This window comes from Rhinatrema bivittatum, chromosome 6 (genome assembly GCF_901001135.1).
Source record: "Rhinatrema bivittatum chromosome 6, aRhiBiv1.1, whole genome shotgun sequence".
NCBI classification, from domain to species: Eukaryota; Metazoa; Chordata; class Amphibia; order Gymnophiona; family Rhinatrematidae; genus Rhinatrema; species Rhinatrema bivittatum.
The window spans coordinates 260,068,694-260,083,773 of record NC_042620.1 but is presented as its reverse complement, the minus strand read 5'-3'; the positions used below and the strand labels follow the sequence as shown (position 1 = coordinate 260,083,773).

General features: G+C 46.4%; 1 protein-coding gene across 1 annotated transcript in view; it reads left to right on the top strand.

The window, feature by feature from the left end:
- Positions 1-15,080, top strand: part of SEZ6L2 (seizure related 6 homolog like 2) — a 246,662-nt gene that overhangs the window by 137,665 nt on the left and 93,917 nt on the right. Inside the window, exons 12-13 of the mRNA XM_029606956.1 lie at positions 11,762-11,956; positions 12,298-12,489. Coding sequence (XP_029462816.1) covers positions 11,762-11,956; positions 12,298-12,489 — 387 coding nt within the window. The remainder of the gene's footprint in view (positions 1-11,761; positions 11,957-12,297; positions 12,490-15,080) is intronic.

Below are 15,080 nucleotides of genomic sequence, written 5' to 3'. Positions count from 1 at the left end.
CACAGGTCTTATCCTATCTGAGCCCACTGTAAATCTCTTTTTCCTTGACTTTTGGTTTTTCTGTGGTAATGGGAAATAATTCCTGAATATTGTAAAGTGAGTGAAACTTTCTTTATTGCAGCTAATTCAGGTGCAGCCCAGATACTCGTGTATATGGGCCATTTACCATGAGCAATGCTTTTAAAATTCAGCCCTCTTAGGAGGCTGCGAGTGTAGAGAGGGCTTTTCTGTGCATACAGGTGCTGATCTCTGTCTGGTATCAGTGGGCTGTTATCTCTCCTGGCCATCCTGCTTGGTCCCAGCTTCTAACAGGTATCCCTGCTTGCTAAGGCTTCCCATCAGTACTGTTCACCACAGATCCTCTGCTCTCCTTTCGTGAGTATGTATGTACTCGTGCAGGAGGAATTGTTCAGCCCTTCAGTTGAGCCTTGTGAATGCTGCCCACTGCAGCCTTGTGAAACTGGCTGCTCAGCCGCTCGCAGGTCCACACAATTACGGCAATAGAGAATTCCTTCAGTGTCCACCAGAAATAAGCAGGTTGCAGCTTTTTGTAGGCGGGCACTCTGTCTCTGGCTTGTTTGATCTCCTGGTAATCGTTTCATGTGGATTGGACACAGCATAAACAACAGGAGCAAATAGCACAATGGATACGACTGCAAGTCAAAGATGTACGTGTACCAAAGATAAGGTAATGTCCACCAAAGGGTAGAAGAGTCAGAGGACAATTTTTATTCATATGGCTGCATGGATTGGCTCATCAGTATTCAAATCAGGCAAATCCCTAGCTGATACGTCATAACTTGACTTAAAACTTGCCTGTTGTGTAGAGCCTTTCTGATACACCTTGTTTTACACAGGGCTCAAGTAATTTACTGACTATTGGCAATGATGTCTTCAATCTTTTTGATGTACTGTGCTGGACTGCTATCCATGACTTCCATTGGTGTCTTTCTCCATGGAGTATAAGCTTTCCACGAGTAATTGCCATCCATTTTTTGGTCTCTTGCATGGGTTTTTCATCATCTTCGTTATCTTCACAGCTGATTCAGGTTTACCGTTAGCTTGTGGGTGCCATGGGGATGCAGTGATTTGCTCAAACTTCCAATCAGTAGCAAAACTGCAAGCATGCAAACTGAGGCTCATTATCTGAAATCACTCGATCTGGCTGTCCGTAGTATACAAATTGTACCTTGCAACACTTGATCGGGGCTTCTGCAGATATATATAGAAGCAATTCAACTTCCCAGAAGTCTGAATAGTAATTAACTATCAACAGGAAATCTTTCCCAGCATAGGTAATAAGTCCATGCTGACAATCTGCCAAAGCTGTGCTGGTAATTTATGCAACATCATATTTTCCATTTGCTTCTTGTGCACATGTTCATTGCAGGTAGAACAATTGCTGACAAAGTCTTTGATGTCACCTTGCATGTTAGGCCAGTATAGAATATCGGACTGCGTCTGAAAAAGTCCCAAGGATGTCATGAGTTCTCCTGAATATAGCTTCAATTTAGTGCTGCTTGGTTGTAGTTGCGCCCTTGATGCCAACTCCTTCTTGTCTTTCTGACACATGACATTATATGTCGCCCAGCTGCCAGGATTGTAGTACATTATATAATCTGAGACTCACAACCAGTTGTGCCCTTTTATCTCATTGTGCCCATGCATTTCTTTAAGAAGATCATATCAGTACTGAACAAGTCTGCGTCACCTGACTCTGATATCTCCTCCAACTTACACTTCTTACTTACTGTGTTATGCCTTTTACCCAAGTCACATGCTTACAAAATGATTCAGGCTACCGCATCACCTATGTGCTTTTTCAAGTGCTAGACATTGTTCTTTCTCTCGCTTGTGTACATTGCCACAGTACCTACAGGCTGCAAATTTGGCTGCAGGTGGGGTATCCTACTGCCACTTATTGAGATGGTAATCTATGCTTTGCTCATGCTTGCCTGGTGCATTAATGCTGTCTGCCCGCTGGTCCTGTTCCATAGTTCTCATTTGCACATCAGTAAGCTTTGCAGTGCGACATATTTCAGCAGCTTCATCAGGACAGAGGTACTGGGGAGCAGGAAACGCTCTGGATTTAGCCCAGAGACTCGACCTCCAAAGGAAGTCTGAGTGAGTGAGAGAACATGATTCTCTATATATCTGCCACTGAAAGAGGAGCACTTTCAACTCAGGGTGGGTTGGGCAGGGGGGAGCGGTGTTACAATGGTGTGCCTAAGGCGTTACAGACCCTTACACTGGCCCTGTGCAGGAGGATTGTAGGGGCCCATGCTAAAGAATGCCTGTTGTTGTTTGTTGAGAGAGAGAAGAGAGAAAGTTTATTGTGTCTCTAAACCTGCTCTTCTTTTCCCTCCTCCCCGTTCCCCCCTGCTAATCTTGAGAAATCTCAGGGTGAGAAAAACTCAAAAGTCCCCAGGTATGGCAAGCAGGAAGAGTATCAATTATATTGTACCCCTTCCCTCTTGTTTTCTCTAACTCTGGTTGGTTGTGGGAGGCCTGCCTTTTGCAGCTGATGATGGTATTAATTCCCTGAGAGGGTGGGGAATGTAGGCTGAAAGCACTGGGCGGGGAAGAGAGTGGTGACAGCACTGGGCAAGGGGTAAATGTGAAGTGAGAACCTTAGGCTGGGGGCGGCGGGAGGGGGGAGTGCAGTAGACAGGAAAAGGGAGGGGTGAGAGACCTGAGAGGCGTGGTGTGAAAGCCCTGAGCGGGTGCTGAATGTAGGATGAGAACACTGGGCAGTGGCATGCTGAGGGGGGGGGGGGGTGTGGGATGCTGGGGGGGGGGGGAGGGGGGAGGGGGGAGTGTGTGGTGACAGCAATGGGTGTGGGAAAGGAGTGCGGCTTGGGCAGAGCCCAAAATGGAAACTTGCTCTAGTGCCACTTGATCGTTGATCCGCTACTAAGCTAGATTACAATGTAAGTCTTCTCTCAGAAAAAGGTGACATTTGTACTCATTTGCCATACCAAGGAATAGTTTATCCCGAATCAGGTCATCGTTCAGTGGTTCATATTCACATGTTGCTGCGTTTCCCTCAAACATGAGGTAAAGTTGTCAATGGAATCACTCTCCTCTTGTTTGCAGCAGCCAGATATGTATCTTTCATATATTACATTTTTTGCAGGCCTGAAAGAGGCTAACCGCGCCTCAAGGATGGCTTTTGTATCCTTCTGTTCCTCTGCAAGGCTCATATTGTGCATATGAACATGGAGGCATTCTGCACCCTGCAACCTCCTCAATGTAGCTGCCTGCACTTTGGTTGACTTTACCACTAAGCTTGTGGCTAGAGAGTAGTTGTCAAATTCTGCTCTGAAAGTTTGCCAGTTGCTGCTTAAGTCACCCCTAACCTTCATGCCTTCAAGAGGGATGGGGAAATGCTGTTAGCAGTTGCCATGGCGCAGAAGTGCTCTTGTGTTTCAGAGTCCATAGGAGGGCACATGCGGTCCTAAGTCAGTCAATATCACTGCAAGCTTTTCCTTCTGCTCACAGTTCCTGAGCCCACTGTACCCTGGAAACCCTCCACTTCAGATGTTGAGAAGTGATGTAAGTTCATATTCTTCTGACACCATATTTCATATGTAAAAATAAATACAACAGAAAGCTGCTAATGAATGGTTGCTATGCTGTATTACCCAACAAGCAACACACAAGATTAAAATAACAGCAGAGACAGGAAGTAGAAAACAATGAAATATAATAATCAACCACAAGGTGGCATCAACCTATGAGTCAACAACTGTAACAGTTGGTTCTGTTTCATATCTTTGTGAGAGATACTGCTGAAGGGTTAGAAGGAAATGTTTGCTTCTTTGATGATGACACTGAGATCTGCAGCAGACTGGATGCCCCAGAGGAAGAGAAGTGGTGATCTAAAAATAAAAAGGTCTGAGACATGACCAAGTGCCTGGCAGTTAAGATTTAATGCAAAGAAGCAATCCAAAGGAGCAGTACACGGTTGGGGAAGGAGGGCGGAGCGAAATTGATATGCATCAACTAGGGTGATTACATCTGATGATCTCAAGGTAGCGAAAAAGCATGATAAGGTGGTGGCCACAGCCAGAGGGATATTGGGGTGCACAGGGAGAGGCATAACCAATAGATTTAAGGAGGTGACAATGCCTCTATACAAGGCATTGGTGAGACTTCGACTGGAATATTGTGTATCTCTAAAAGGATAGAAACAAGACAGAGAGAAAGGCTTCCGAAATGATGCAGTTCAGTGGCAAAAGCCATATGAGATGAGACTTAAGGACATACATATGTATACCCTAGAGGAGAGGAGATATGGAGGATAAGATAGAGACATTCAGATACCTGAAAGATATAAATCAGGCACAAGAAGCAAACATTTTTCTGAGCAAAGAATGCTTTAGAGCAAGAAGTTACAATATAGGGCACAAGAGGGGTAGACGCAGAAGCAACACTAGAAAATATTTTCTTCATAGAAAGGGTGAAGGATCCATGGAATGGATCTTGTTGTGCCCTACGTCGCCACTCCGCCCACCTTACCTCTTTTGCGACTCCCTCTTTCGTTGATGGAAGTTTGGCTGCCGTGGCATCATCTTGCCAAACTGCTCCGGGGTCCCCGGACCGGCTAGACGCTGCCTTACGCCATGTTCTCCTGAAGCCTAAGGGCGCGCGCGCGGCGCGGCCCCAACTCAAGTACCAGCTGTGGCACGAACCTCAGGGGCGTCCCCCTGAGATGACGTCATCCTCACCCGATACTTAAGGTCTTCGGTTTTGCTAGCTATTCAAGTTAGCAAGGGCTTCCTCCAGGTATCGCTGCGGATGGGATTCACTCTCTGCATTGTGTATTTATGTATGAGAGAGAGCATTTGAGAGTGAGAGCTGTATGTGTGATACAGCATGTGAGTGTGAGAGCCTGTGCCTGTGTGTGTATGTGTGTAAGAGAGAGACAGACAACATGTGAGAATGAGAGCCTGAGACTGTTTGAAGAAGAAAAGAAGACAGGTAGATAGAGAAGAAACAGAAAAAAAGAGACCCTGTGAAAGGAATTGGCAAAAGACCAAGAAAGGGAACATGGGGGGAAAAAAAAGCTTGTGACCAACCAATTAGAAAACTAAGATCAGACAGCAAAGGTAAAAAAAAAAATCATTTTTTAATTTTTAGTGATTGGCATATGTTATCTTTGGGAATGTACAAGAGTAGCACTTTCTCTATGCCTAATTGCAATGTATGAGATCAGCATGGAGGAAGTGGAAAGTACCCACGGGGCCTGCACAGAGGAGGCAACAGAACGGACTTCAGTGCCAGTAGCAGTGATCGGTGCCTCCCCAATACCCATGCAGCAGCAGTGACAGTGGCAGCAGAGGAACGAGAGAGGCTCTGAGGTTGCTGGCAAAAGAAATAGAAGGGGATCTGCCTTCACTGTGTGCATGTGTATGAATAGGAGCTAGGTGTGTGTGTGTGTGTGTGTGTGTGTGTGTGTGTGTGAGAAATGGGGGCTGCGGGTGGATTCCAACCTGCCAGCAGCTGAAATGAAGATGAGGGCCTGACGCTGCTGGTAGATCCCAACCAAAGAAAAGCTAGAGACGCCTGCGAGTTTGTCTGAGAGAGAGCATATATGTGTATGAGCTTGTATGTGTGTATGTATATAAGAAAGAGGAGAAAGTTTGTGCATCCCTCTTCCACTAATCCATGACAATCTTGGGATGACTGGAAATCAAAGTTCCCAGGTATGGAGAGCGTGAATTTTTAAAATCCTTTTTAGTTTTATTTTTCAGGTGTTATTTGCTGTGTCTGCTGTTTTGAAATATTTTATTGCTATTTGGGACATTTTAAAAAACTTGTATATTAATTTCTAATTATTTGATCTTTTATTCATCAGCTTTTTTTGAAATATTATTAGTATGTTTTTAGTATTATGAATATGTATTTATTTTATTTCTTGATTTTATTGTTTGATATTTGAGGAATGGTGATGGTTCTGTTTTTTCATTGTTGAACTACATAGAGAGTCTGGCTTCTTGCAGTTTCCAGTTCAGTTTTTGTCTGCATGTTTGTATTTCTACTTTCTGGTTGCTCTATTCTGTATTTGGTGAGGGTCTGTTTATGTTCTGCATGTGTGACTGAGGTGAGGCATTTTTCTAAAGGGAAGTGTATTTATGTATTTGGGCTTTCAGAGGGTAAAGCTCACACCCAACACACATCACAATAGACCTAATACCATATGGGTTCCAAGTGTCTTTTTTGCAGGGATTTCTGGTTGGCTTCACAGGAATGTATGTAAATATAATGTAAGTGAAATTTTTACCTCCGAATACTGTACTTTGATATTTTTCATGTAAAATATAAATGTGTTAATCTTAACTGTGTGTGTGGAATGGGGCAGGGGGCATTGTGCAAGGCTGTAAGATTCATCCAGGGCATCTACTACCCTTGCACCAGCCATGGGCTCAGGGGGGAGAAAGGTGTCAGGTTTTAAAGTTTGTTATCACTGAAGGGAACCGGGCATTTTTGGGTGGCCCTGGGATAGAGAATGAATAAACAGCGGCAGGGGGCAGAGGGGGAGCACGGTCATTGTTCGCACAGGGCAGCAAAAAAGCGAGCACCAGTCCTGCCCTCAAGCAGAAGCAAGGGGAGAGGAGATATGGACAAAACAAAGGGTGGATAAACGAAGCAAAGCCTAGTGATACAGTAAGCTATGGGGTAACCAGACTAGTACCAGGGGATACAAATCCTCAGACATGAATTGGCATACCTGGGAACTTTAGCTTTCCTCTCAAACTGAGATTGTTGTGGATTGGGGCGAGGCGGGGCATCAGCATGAGCACAAACTTTCTCTCACACACTGGCATGTTTACTCTCATATTCTCACGCACATGTCCACACATACATACTTCTCTCCCACTTCCACACACATGCATACTCACACACATGACCACCCACATACTCATACATACATGCCCACACATAATCATGGCCAGCCTCAAACACACATACATGCACACACATGCATGTATTTATTTATTTAAAAACTTTTCTATACCGTCGTTAAGTTGGGTACCATCACAACGGTTTACAATAAGGCACAAATATTAATGTTGGAAAAATATCTTGATTTCTATCTACTAAACAGGTGCCAACAATTTACGGTAACATAGTTTGTTATAATTACTCATTGGAGGGTGTGATACATCATGTCCATTCTTATCAGTGACAGATTTAAAATAGATAACTTATAGTATCTGAGCGTATTTATTTTTCATGTAAAATATAAATGTGTTAATCTTAACTGTGTGTGTGGAATGGGGCAGGGGGCATTGTGCAAGGCTGTAAGGTTCATACATGCCCACACACGCACATCCAGCTCTACACACATACATGCCCATACACACATCCACCCCCTACACATACATGCACACATATCTACCCACACACTACACACATACATGCCCACACACACACACACACACATCCACCCCCACACATACATGCACACATATCTACCCACACACACACACACACATCCACCCCCACACATACACACATACATATCTACCCACACACTACACACATACATGCCCACACACACACACACACACATCCACCCCCACACATACACGCACACATATCTACCCACACACTACACACATACATGCCCACACACACACACAGACATCCACCCCCACACATACACGCACACATATCTACCCACATACTACACACATACATGCCCACACACATACACATCCACCCCCACACATACACGCACACATCTACCCACACACTACACACATAAATGCCCACACACACACACACACACATCCACCCCCACACATACACGCACACATATCTACCCACACACTACACACATACATGCCCACACACACACACACACACATCCACCCCCACACATATCTACCCACACACTACACACATACATGCCCACACACACACATCCACCCCCACACATACACGCACACATATCTACCCACACACTACACACATACATGCCCACACCTTCTTGCCACTCCTATGTTCACTCACAGTCTCTCTGAAACACACACTTTCCCTCTCTCATTTACACTCACACTTTCTCGAGCGTATATCACTAATCATACATACATTAACATATACAGTTGTGAAGTTTCCAGGATTGGCATAGACTGACTACCCTTCAGTCCTCAGGCTCTTGTTTGTGCCCTCCTTCTCCATACTTTCTGTGCCCCTGGGTCAGCGTTCCTGATCTGTTGCATCTTCTCCCCCCTCTGGCTATATTTAAAGCTTTCTTAAAGACACACCTCTTTGGAATTGCTTTTCAATTCAAAAACCATGATTCTTCTTGATCTTGGCTCTCTCATGTTAAACATGTAAACCGGTATGATTTGTATATTATACAAGAATGTCGGTATATAAAAATTAAAAATAAATAAATGAAATAAATAAACGTGCTTTACTGTAATAGTTAAGAGGCCAATATTCAGAATGAATTAGCTGGATAAACTTATCCGGTTAACTCAGTTGAGATATTCAGTGGCACGGAATATGTTCATCTATCTTATAGTCAGCCAGATAGATTTATCTGGCTAAGTATAGGACAGCCAAGTAGCTGTTCTAGATTTCTCTGGCTATCTAAGCCAGATATGGCTGAATATAGGCACTTATCTGACTTATCTTGCTAAGCAGCTCCCCCTCAAAATGCCCTGTCTCTCTCCTTACTTACTTACAGGCCGATACAGTACAGTGCACTCCAGCGGAGCGCACTGTTAACCCGCGATTGGACGCGCGTTTCGGATGCGCTAGCTTTACCCCTTATTCAGTATGGGGTAATAACGCGTCCAAAACGCGCGTCCAACCCCCCGAACCTAATAGCGCCCGCAACATGCAAATGCATGTTGATGGCCCTATTAGGTATTCCCGCATGATTCAGAAAGCAAAATGTGCAGCCAAGTTGCACATTTTGCTTTCAGAAATTAGCGCCTACCCAAAGGTAGGCGCTAATTTCTGCCAGCACCAGGAAAGTGCACAGAAAAGCAGTAAAAACTGCTTTTCTGTGCACCCTCCGACTTAATATCATGGCGATATTAAGTTGGAGGTCCCGAAAGTTAAAAAAAAGTAAAAAAAAAAAAATTTGAAATAGACCCGTAGCTCACGGGTTGAAAACCGGACGCTCAATTTTGCCGGCGTCTGGTTTCCGAACCCGTGGCTGTCAGCGGGCTCGAGAACCGACGCCAGCAAAATTGAGTGTCGGCTGTCAAACTCCCTGACAGCCGCCGCTCCTGTCCGAAAAGAGGTGCTAGGGACACGCTAGTGCCTTTTTTTACCGCCGGCCTTAATTTAAATAAATTAACTTACTGTATCACGCGCACAGGAGAGTGGCCTGTGCGCGCACTGGGAGAGCGGGCACTTGCCCGCTCTCCTGCGATTTTTACTGTATTGGCCCGTTATTCAGCTATGTAGCTAACTGGTGGCCGCTGAGCATGGCCGAAAACTTAGACAACACCACTTAGCCAACTAAGTTGAAAGTTAACTAGCTACCTTTGGGTAGGCGCTAATTTCTGCCGGCACCGGGAAAGTACAGAGAAAAGCAGTAAAAACTGCTTTTCTGTGTACCCTCTGACTTAATATCATGGCAATATTAAGTCTGAGGTCCCGAAAGTTAAAAAAAGTAACAAAAAAAAAAAATTTGAAATAGGCCCACGGCTCGAAAACCGGACACTCAATTTTGCCAGCGTCCGGTTTCCGAACCCGTGGCTGTCAGCGGGCTCGAGAACCAAAGCCGACAAAATTGAGCGTCGGCTGTCAAACCCACTGACAGCCGCCGCTCCTGTCTGAAAAGAGGTGCTAGGGATGCACTAGTGTCCCTAGCGCCTCTTTTTACCACCGGCCCTAATTTAAATAAATTAACTTACTGTATCGCGTGCACAGGAGAGCGCTTGCCCGCTCGATTTTTACTGTATCGGCCCGTTATTCAGCTGTGTAGCTAACTGGCGGCCGCTGAGCGTGGCCGAAAACTTAGACAACACCACTTAGTCAACTAAGTTGAAATTTAACTAGCTAAGTGGTGCTGAATATCAGCCCCTATATGATTACTAGAAAATTATTTGTCTTCTTTCTGTGTCTCAACTATATTGTAGGTGCCAAAGAGCATGGATTATTTCATTTATATATCCAAACAACACTGCATATGTCTAGTAGTGCTAGAGAAACGTTGAATAGTTGTGTTAGATAGTGGCAGATTTACATTTTAATTCTACCTCATCCACTGTTGCACTCACCCGCTGCAGAAGTTGCTCGTGACCAGCCGAGCCTACCTGAGACGCTGGACTGCCGGAAGGATCACTGGCACTGTGAGGGTGCTCCGACTGCAGGCGCTGCAGGCAGCCACACCGATAGGCCGCACCACGCAGGGAACACCACTCTGCCTGGCGAGTGTCCCTAAGTGCGCGTGACTCAGGCCAATGTAAAGGGTCTGCAGCGGGAAGGTTCCTGTGGCGCCTCCTGATTATGTCATCATCGCCTTCTATATAAGGCCAGGCCAGACTAGCTATTGGTGCCTCAGCAACAGGTCGAGCTCCTAGAGAGTAGCTGGTTGCCTGATTCCGTGTTCCTGACTCTGTGTTCCTGACTCCTGGCCTTTGTCTTGTCGTCCCTCACATTGATTCTTTGGCCTTGTCCTTGGATCTCTTCTGGACTTTGCTTGATTGCTGCCCACCTCGACCCTTGGTATATCTTCTGGACTTCGCTGTTGGCTGCCTGCCCCGACCCTTGGAACGTCCTGACTCTGTTTCCACCTGCTGCCCATCGTGGGATTCCTTGTCATCGGAGACCTGCGCCTAAGTTCAGCTGACCCCAGCACCCAAGGGCTCAACCTGCGGAGAACGAGGGCTGGTATTGGTTAAGGTCCTGCTGGGTCTCCACACTGGCCCGTTCTGCCTGCCGATGACGAGGACCTGTAGGGCTCCTCCCTGCAGGTAGCGTGAACCTCGTCTCAGTTCAAGGGTTCACACCAGTAACATTCACACATACATAAAGGGGAATCTGCACTTCATACACTGGACTGCTAGAAAGCTATTGCCCTCTGTCTGGAGTGCATTAAAACTTTTAGAAAGTCCACACAACATTTTGTTTCTTTGATACTGACAGACCTGGAATCCATGTATCAAAGTATACCATTTTCGATTGGACGGCAGATATTATGCCTCATTGTTATTCCATGGTGGTGTTGACTTTGGAAGGGCATGTCAAAGCCTATGCTTTCAGTGTAATGGCAACATTCGTGTCCAATCTAAGGTTTACCTCCTTAGAAGAGATTTGGAAGGCTGCAACACAAAGCTCTATCCTTACATTTACCAAACAGTGACATGACCGTGCATCTCATTGGGATTGAAACTTGGCTTTGGTGTTTGAGAATTAAAGCCCGTCTTCCACCCTTCTAAGGCGCATTTCTTTTAGGTTTGTAGGATTATCTTTGTGTCTTTGTATTTCCATACTTATGGCTAAAAAAAAAAAAGAGGATAAAAGACAAAAAAGAGGTTCCTCGCTAATTTGTCTGCCCATGTTCCAGCACTTTCAGTCACGTGACTCATGGGTGTGATTCCATTGAGCTGCTCTTATTAAAGCTCGACAGTTACACATAAGTATTTTCACTGTTCTTACCCTCTCTCTTCTACACACTTTTTTTCATTTTCCTTTCTTTCTCTCTCTCTGTCTCTCTCCTTCCATGTCTCTATCTATTTCTTTCTGCACGTCCCTTCTCACCCTGTCTTCTTTTTCCCCTGTGCAGAAGTCCCCCGGAATGACACCTGCCCCAACCTACCAGAGATTGAGTTTGGCTGGAAAACACCATCGCACCCAGACCTCATACGTGGCACAGTTGTAACTTATCAGTGCGACCCAGGCTATGACATTGTGGGCTCTGACATCCTCACCTGCCAATGGGATCTCTCCTGGAGCAACAGCTCGCCCAGCTGTGAAAAGAGTGAGTGTCTTCTCTCTCTGCTCCACCTCCATCCTCTAGAATCATAGAAAGACAGGACTGGAAAGGATGCTGGGGGATCGTTTAGAATCTTAGAAAGACGGGGTAAAAAGGAATCTCACAATATCATGTAGAATGCTGGAAAGGACCTTAAAAAGCCATCTGGAATCATAGAAAGATAGGGCTGAAAGAGGACATCAAGAGGTCATCTACCTCATTTCCCTTTCTTCAGAGTTCAGATATTCTTTTTTGGTTAAAGCTGAATTTTCTTTCTTTCTTTTTTTTTTTCTAAAACAAAACTTCTCTTCATCTGTCTCTCGCTTTCCCTCCCCTTGGTAACTAAGTCTTGAACTGTGCGGACCCTGGAGATATTGGGAATGGAGTTCGGCGGATCTCGGACCAGCGTTTCCCTATCGGCTCACACGTACAGTATTCCTGCAATGAGGGATACACCATCGAGGGCAGTGGTACCCTGACCTGCTACAACCGGGACACGGGCACCCCCAAGTGGAGCGACCGCGTGCCCAAATGTGCATGTAAGTATCAACTCCCCACAGCTCAATATGCTGCCCAAATCCAAAGGCTGCTGTATAATATCAGATACTGTAACGTAATGTATGAAACGTAATAGAGTGTAATATAATATGTGAAGTGATAAGCAATACGTTTGTAATTTACATTTTTCTATACCGCTTTCACAGGCTGGGAAGGCAGTTTATAAACATGATAAATAAATAAAGCAAATATAATATATCACAGTAATACCTATCTATATTATAAATATATTAGAGCTCCAGGTGAACATCATGATGGCAGTGCTCATCTGGAGCTGACGGGCTGCTGCAGCGAACTTTAGGCAGTGAGGGAAAGGTTAAAGGGGTCACCTCCGCCAACAGTGCCAGCAGCTGAAAGGCAGATGGGGGTTTCCCGGTTTTATTTATTTTTATTTATTTAGACTTTGATATCCTGCTTTTCACACTTTTTTTTTTAGCATTTCAAAGTGGATTACATTCAGGTACTGTAGGTATTTCCCTATCCCCAGAGGGCTTGCAATCTATTCTAGCAGCAGGAAGAGGAGGTCCAAGGTGGTGATAGGAGAGTGTAGGAGGGTGAGTGAGAAGAGATGGAGGAATTGAGTAAGTTGAGTTCCAGAGTAGGACGGTGAGTGGAAGAGAGGAGAGGATAGGAGGAAGGTATGAGGAGAGGTGGAGGGTGTTAAAAAGGTAGAGGGGAGGGAAGATAGGAGAGAGGGGACAAAGGGGAGAGTGCAAAGGGGAAGGACTGCACACTAGAGATGTGAATTGGAACCGGAATCGGTTCGGATTCTGGTTCCGATTCACATGTGCGTTTTTTTCCATCGGGCCTGATTGCGGTTTTATCGGCTGCGCCCGAGCCGATAAACAAAAAACCCACCCCGACCCTTTAAAACTAATCCCTTTGCTTCCCCCACCCTCCTGACTCCCCCAAAAAACATTTTACAGGTACCTGGTGGTCCAGTGGGGGTCCCGGGAGTGATCTCCTTCTCTCGGGCTGTCGGCTGCCACTAATAAAAATGGCGCCGATGGCCTTTGCCTTTACCATGTGACAGGGTATCCGTGCCTCACATGGAGGGAGCACTGGATGTCTGGCATCACCAGGTACTCATAGTGGCCGTCACGGGTATTGAAGGCCGTCTTCCACTCATCGCCTTCCTTAATACGAATGAGGTTGTAGGCCCCTCGGAGGTCCAGTTTGGAGAAGATCCTCGCACCTTGTAGCCGGTCAAATAGTTCAGAGATGAGAGGCAGGGGATAACGATTCTTGACCGTTATGGCATTCAGGCCCCTGTAGTCAATGCAGGGGCGGAGCGTCCCATCCTTCTTCCCGACGAAGAAGAATCCAGCCCCTGCGGGGGACTTTGACTTCCGAATGAAGCCCCTCTCCAGGTTCTCTCTAATATATTCGTTCATAGCCTGCATCTCTGCAGGAGATAGGGCGTAGGTGTGTCCTCGAGGAGGCTCAGTGCCAGGGAGGAGATTGATGGCGCAATCGAACGGTCGATGGGGTGGAAGGACTTCAGCCTTCTGCTTAGAAAACACATTTGCGTACGAGGCATATGGAGCTGGCAGGCCTGGGAGGCTGATGGAGGCGATCGGGCAGGACCCTGGAGCCACAGCTTGGAGGCAATTGCCGGTGCAATTTGGCCCCCAATGAGCCAGCTGCAAGGTCTTCCAATCGAACTGGGGCTCATGCTCCTGGAGCCACGGGAGTCCTAGGACAATTGGATGGATTGAGTACTCCATGACATAAAATGGCATCTGTTCCTGATGCAGGACCTCAGCCCTCAGCTGGACAGGAAGGGTGGTGTGTGACCCGTTCCGGAAGAGGCTTCCCTTGGATTGAGGAGATGACCAAGGGACGAGACAGCGGAACTTGAGAAATCTTTAAATGTTCTACCAGGCCTTTCATGATAAAATTCCCGCCGGCGTCAGAGTCCACCAAGGCCAGCGTGTGGAACTCCCCATCCGCTGCGGTTAATGCCACTGGCAGGGTTAGTGGAGGTGCAGGAGTGGTGCGGCCCAGGAAGAGACCTCCTTCAGGTCCTAGGCCCAAGAGTTTCCCACACGCGTCGGGCAAGCAGCAATCCGATGGCCCGCTGCACCGCAGTAAAAACAGAGCCCTTCCCTCATTCGCCATCAACGCTCCTGTGGAGAGACTCTCCCGCGACCCAACTCCATGAGTTCCACGGCGGGGGTTCGGAGGTCAGTTGAAGCGCTCCTAGGGGAGAGCGAGGGCCTTCTCGATGTCTTTACCTTTGGAAGGCGAAACCGCATGCGACGGTCCACACGGTTGGCTAACTCTATCATGCCATTGAGGTCGTCCGGAGTTCCTTTGCGGCTAATTCGTTTTGTAGGCGTGAGGATAGCCCTTCCAAGAAGATCCCATGGAGGCAATCTTCTCTCCAATTTAACTCTGCAGCTAGAGTGTGGAATTCGGTTGCATATTCTGCCACTGTCTGAGTTCCCTGTCGCAACCGGAGCAATTCCGAAACGGCAGTGGGTTTGCGGATCGGCTCATCAAAAACCTGTCAGAAAGCGGATAGGAACTGGCTCAAATTTTCGAAGACCGGGTCTCTTCTCTCCCACAG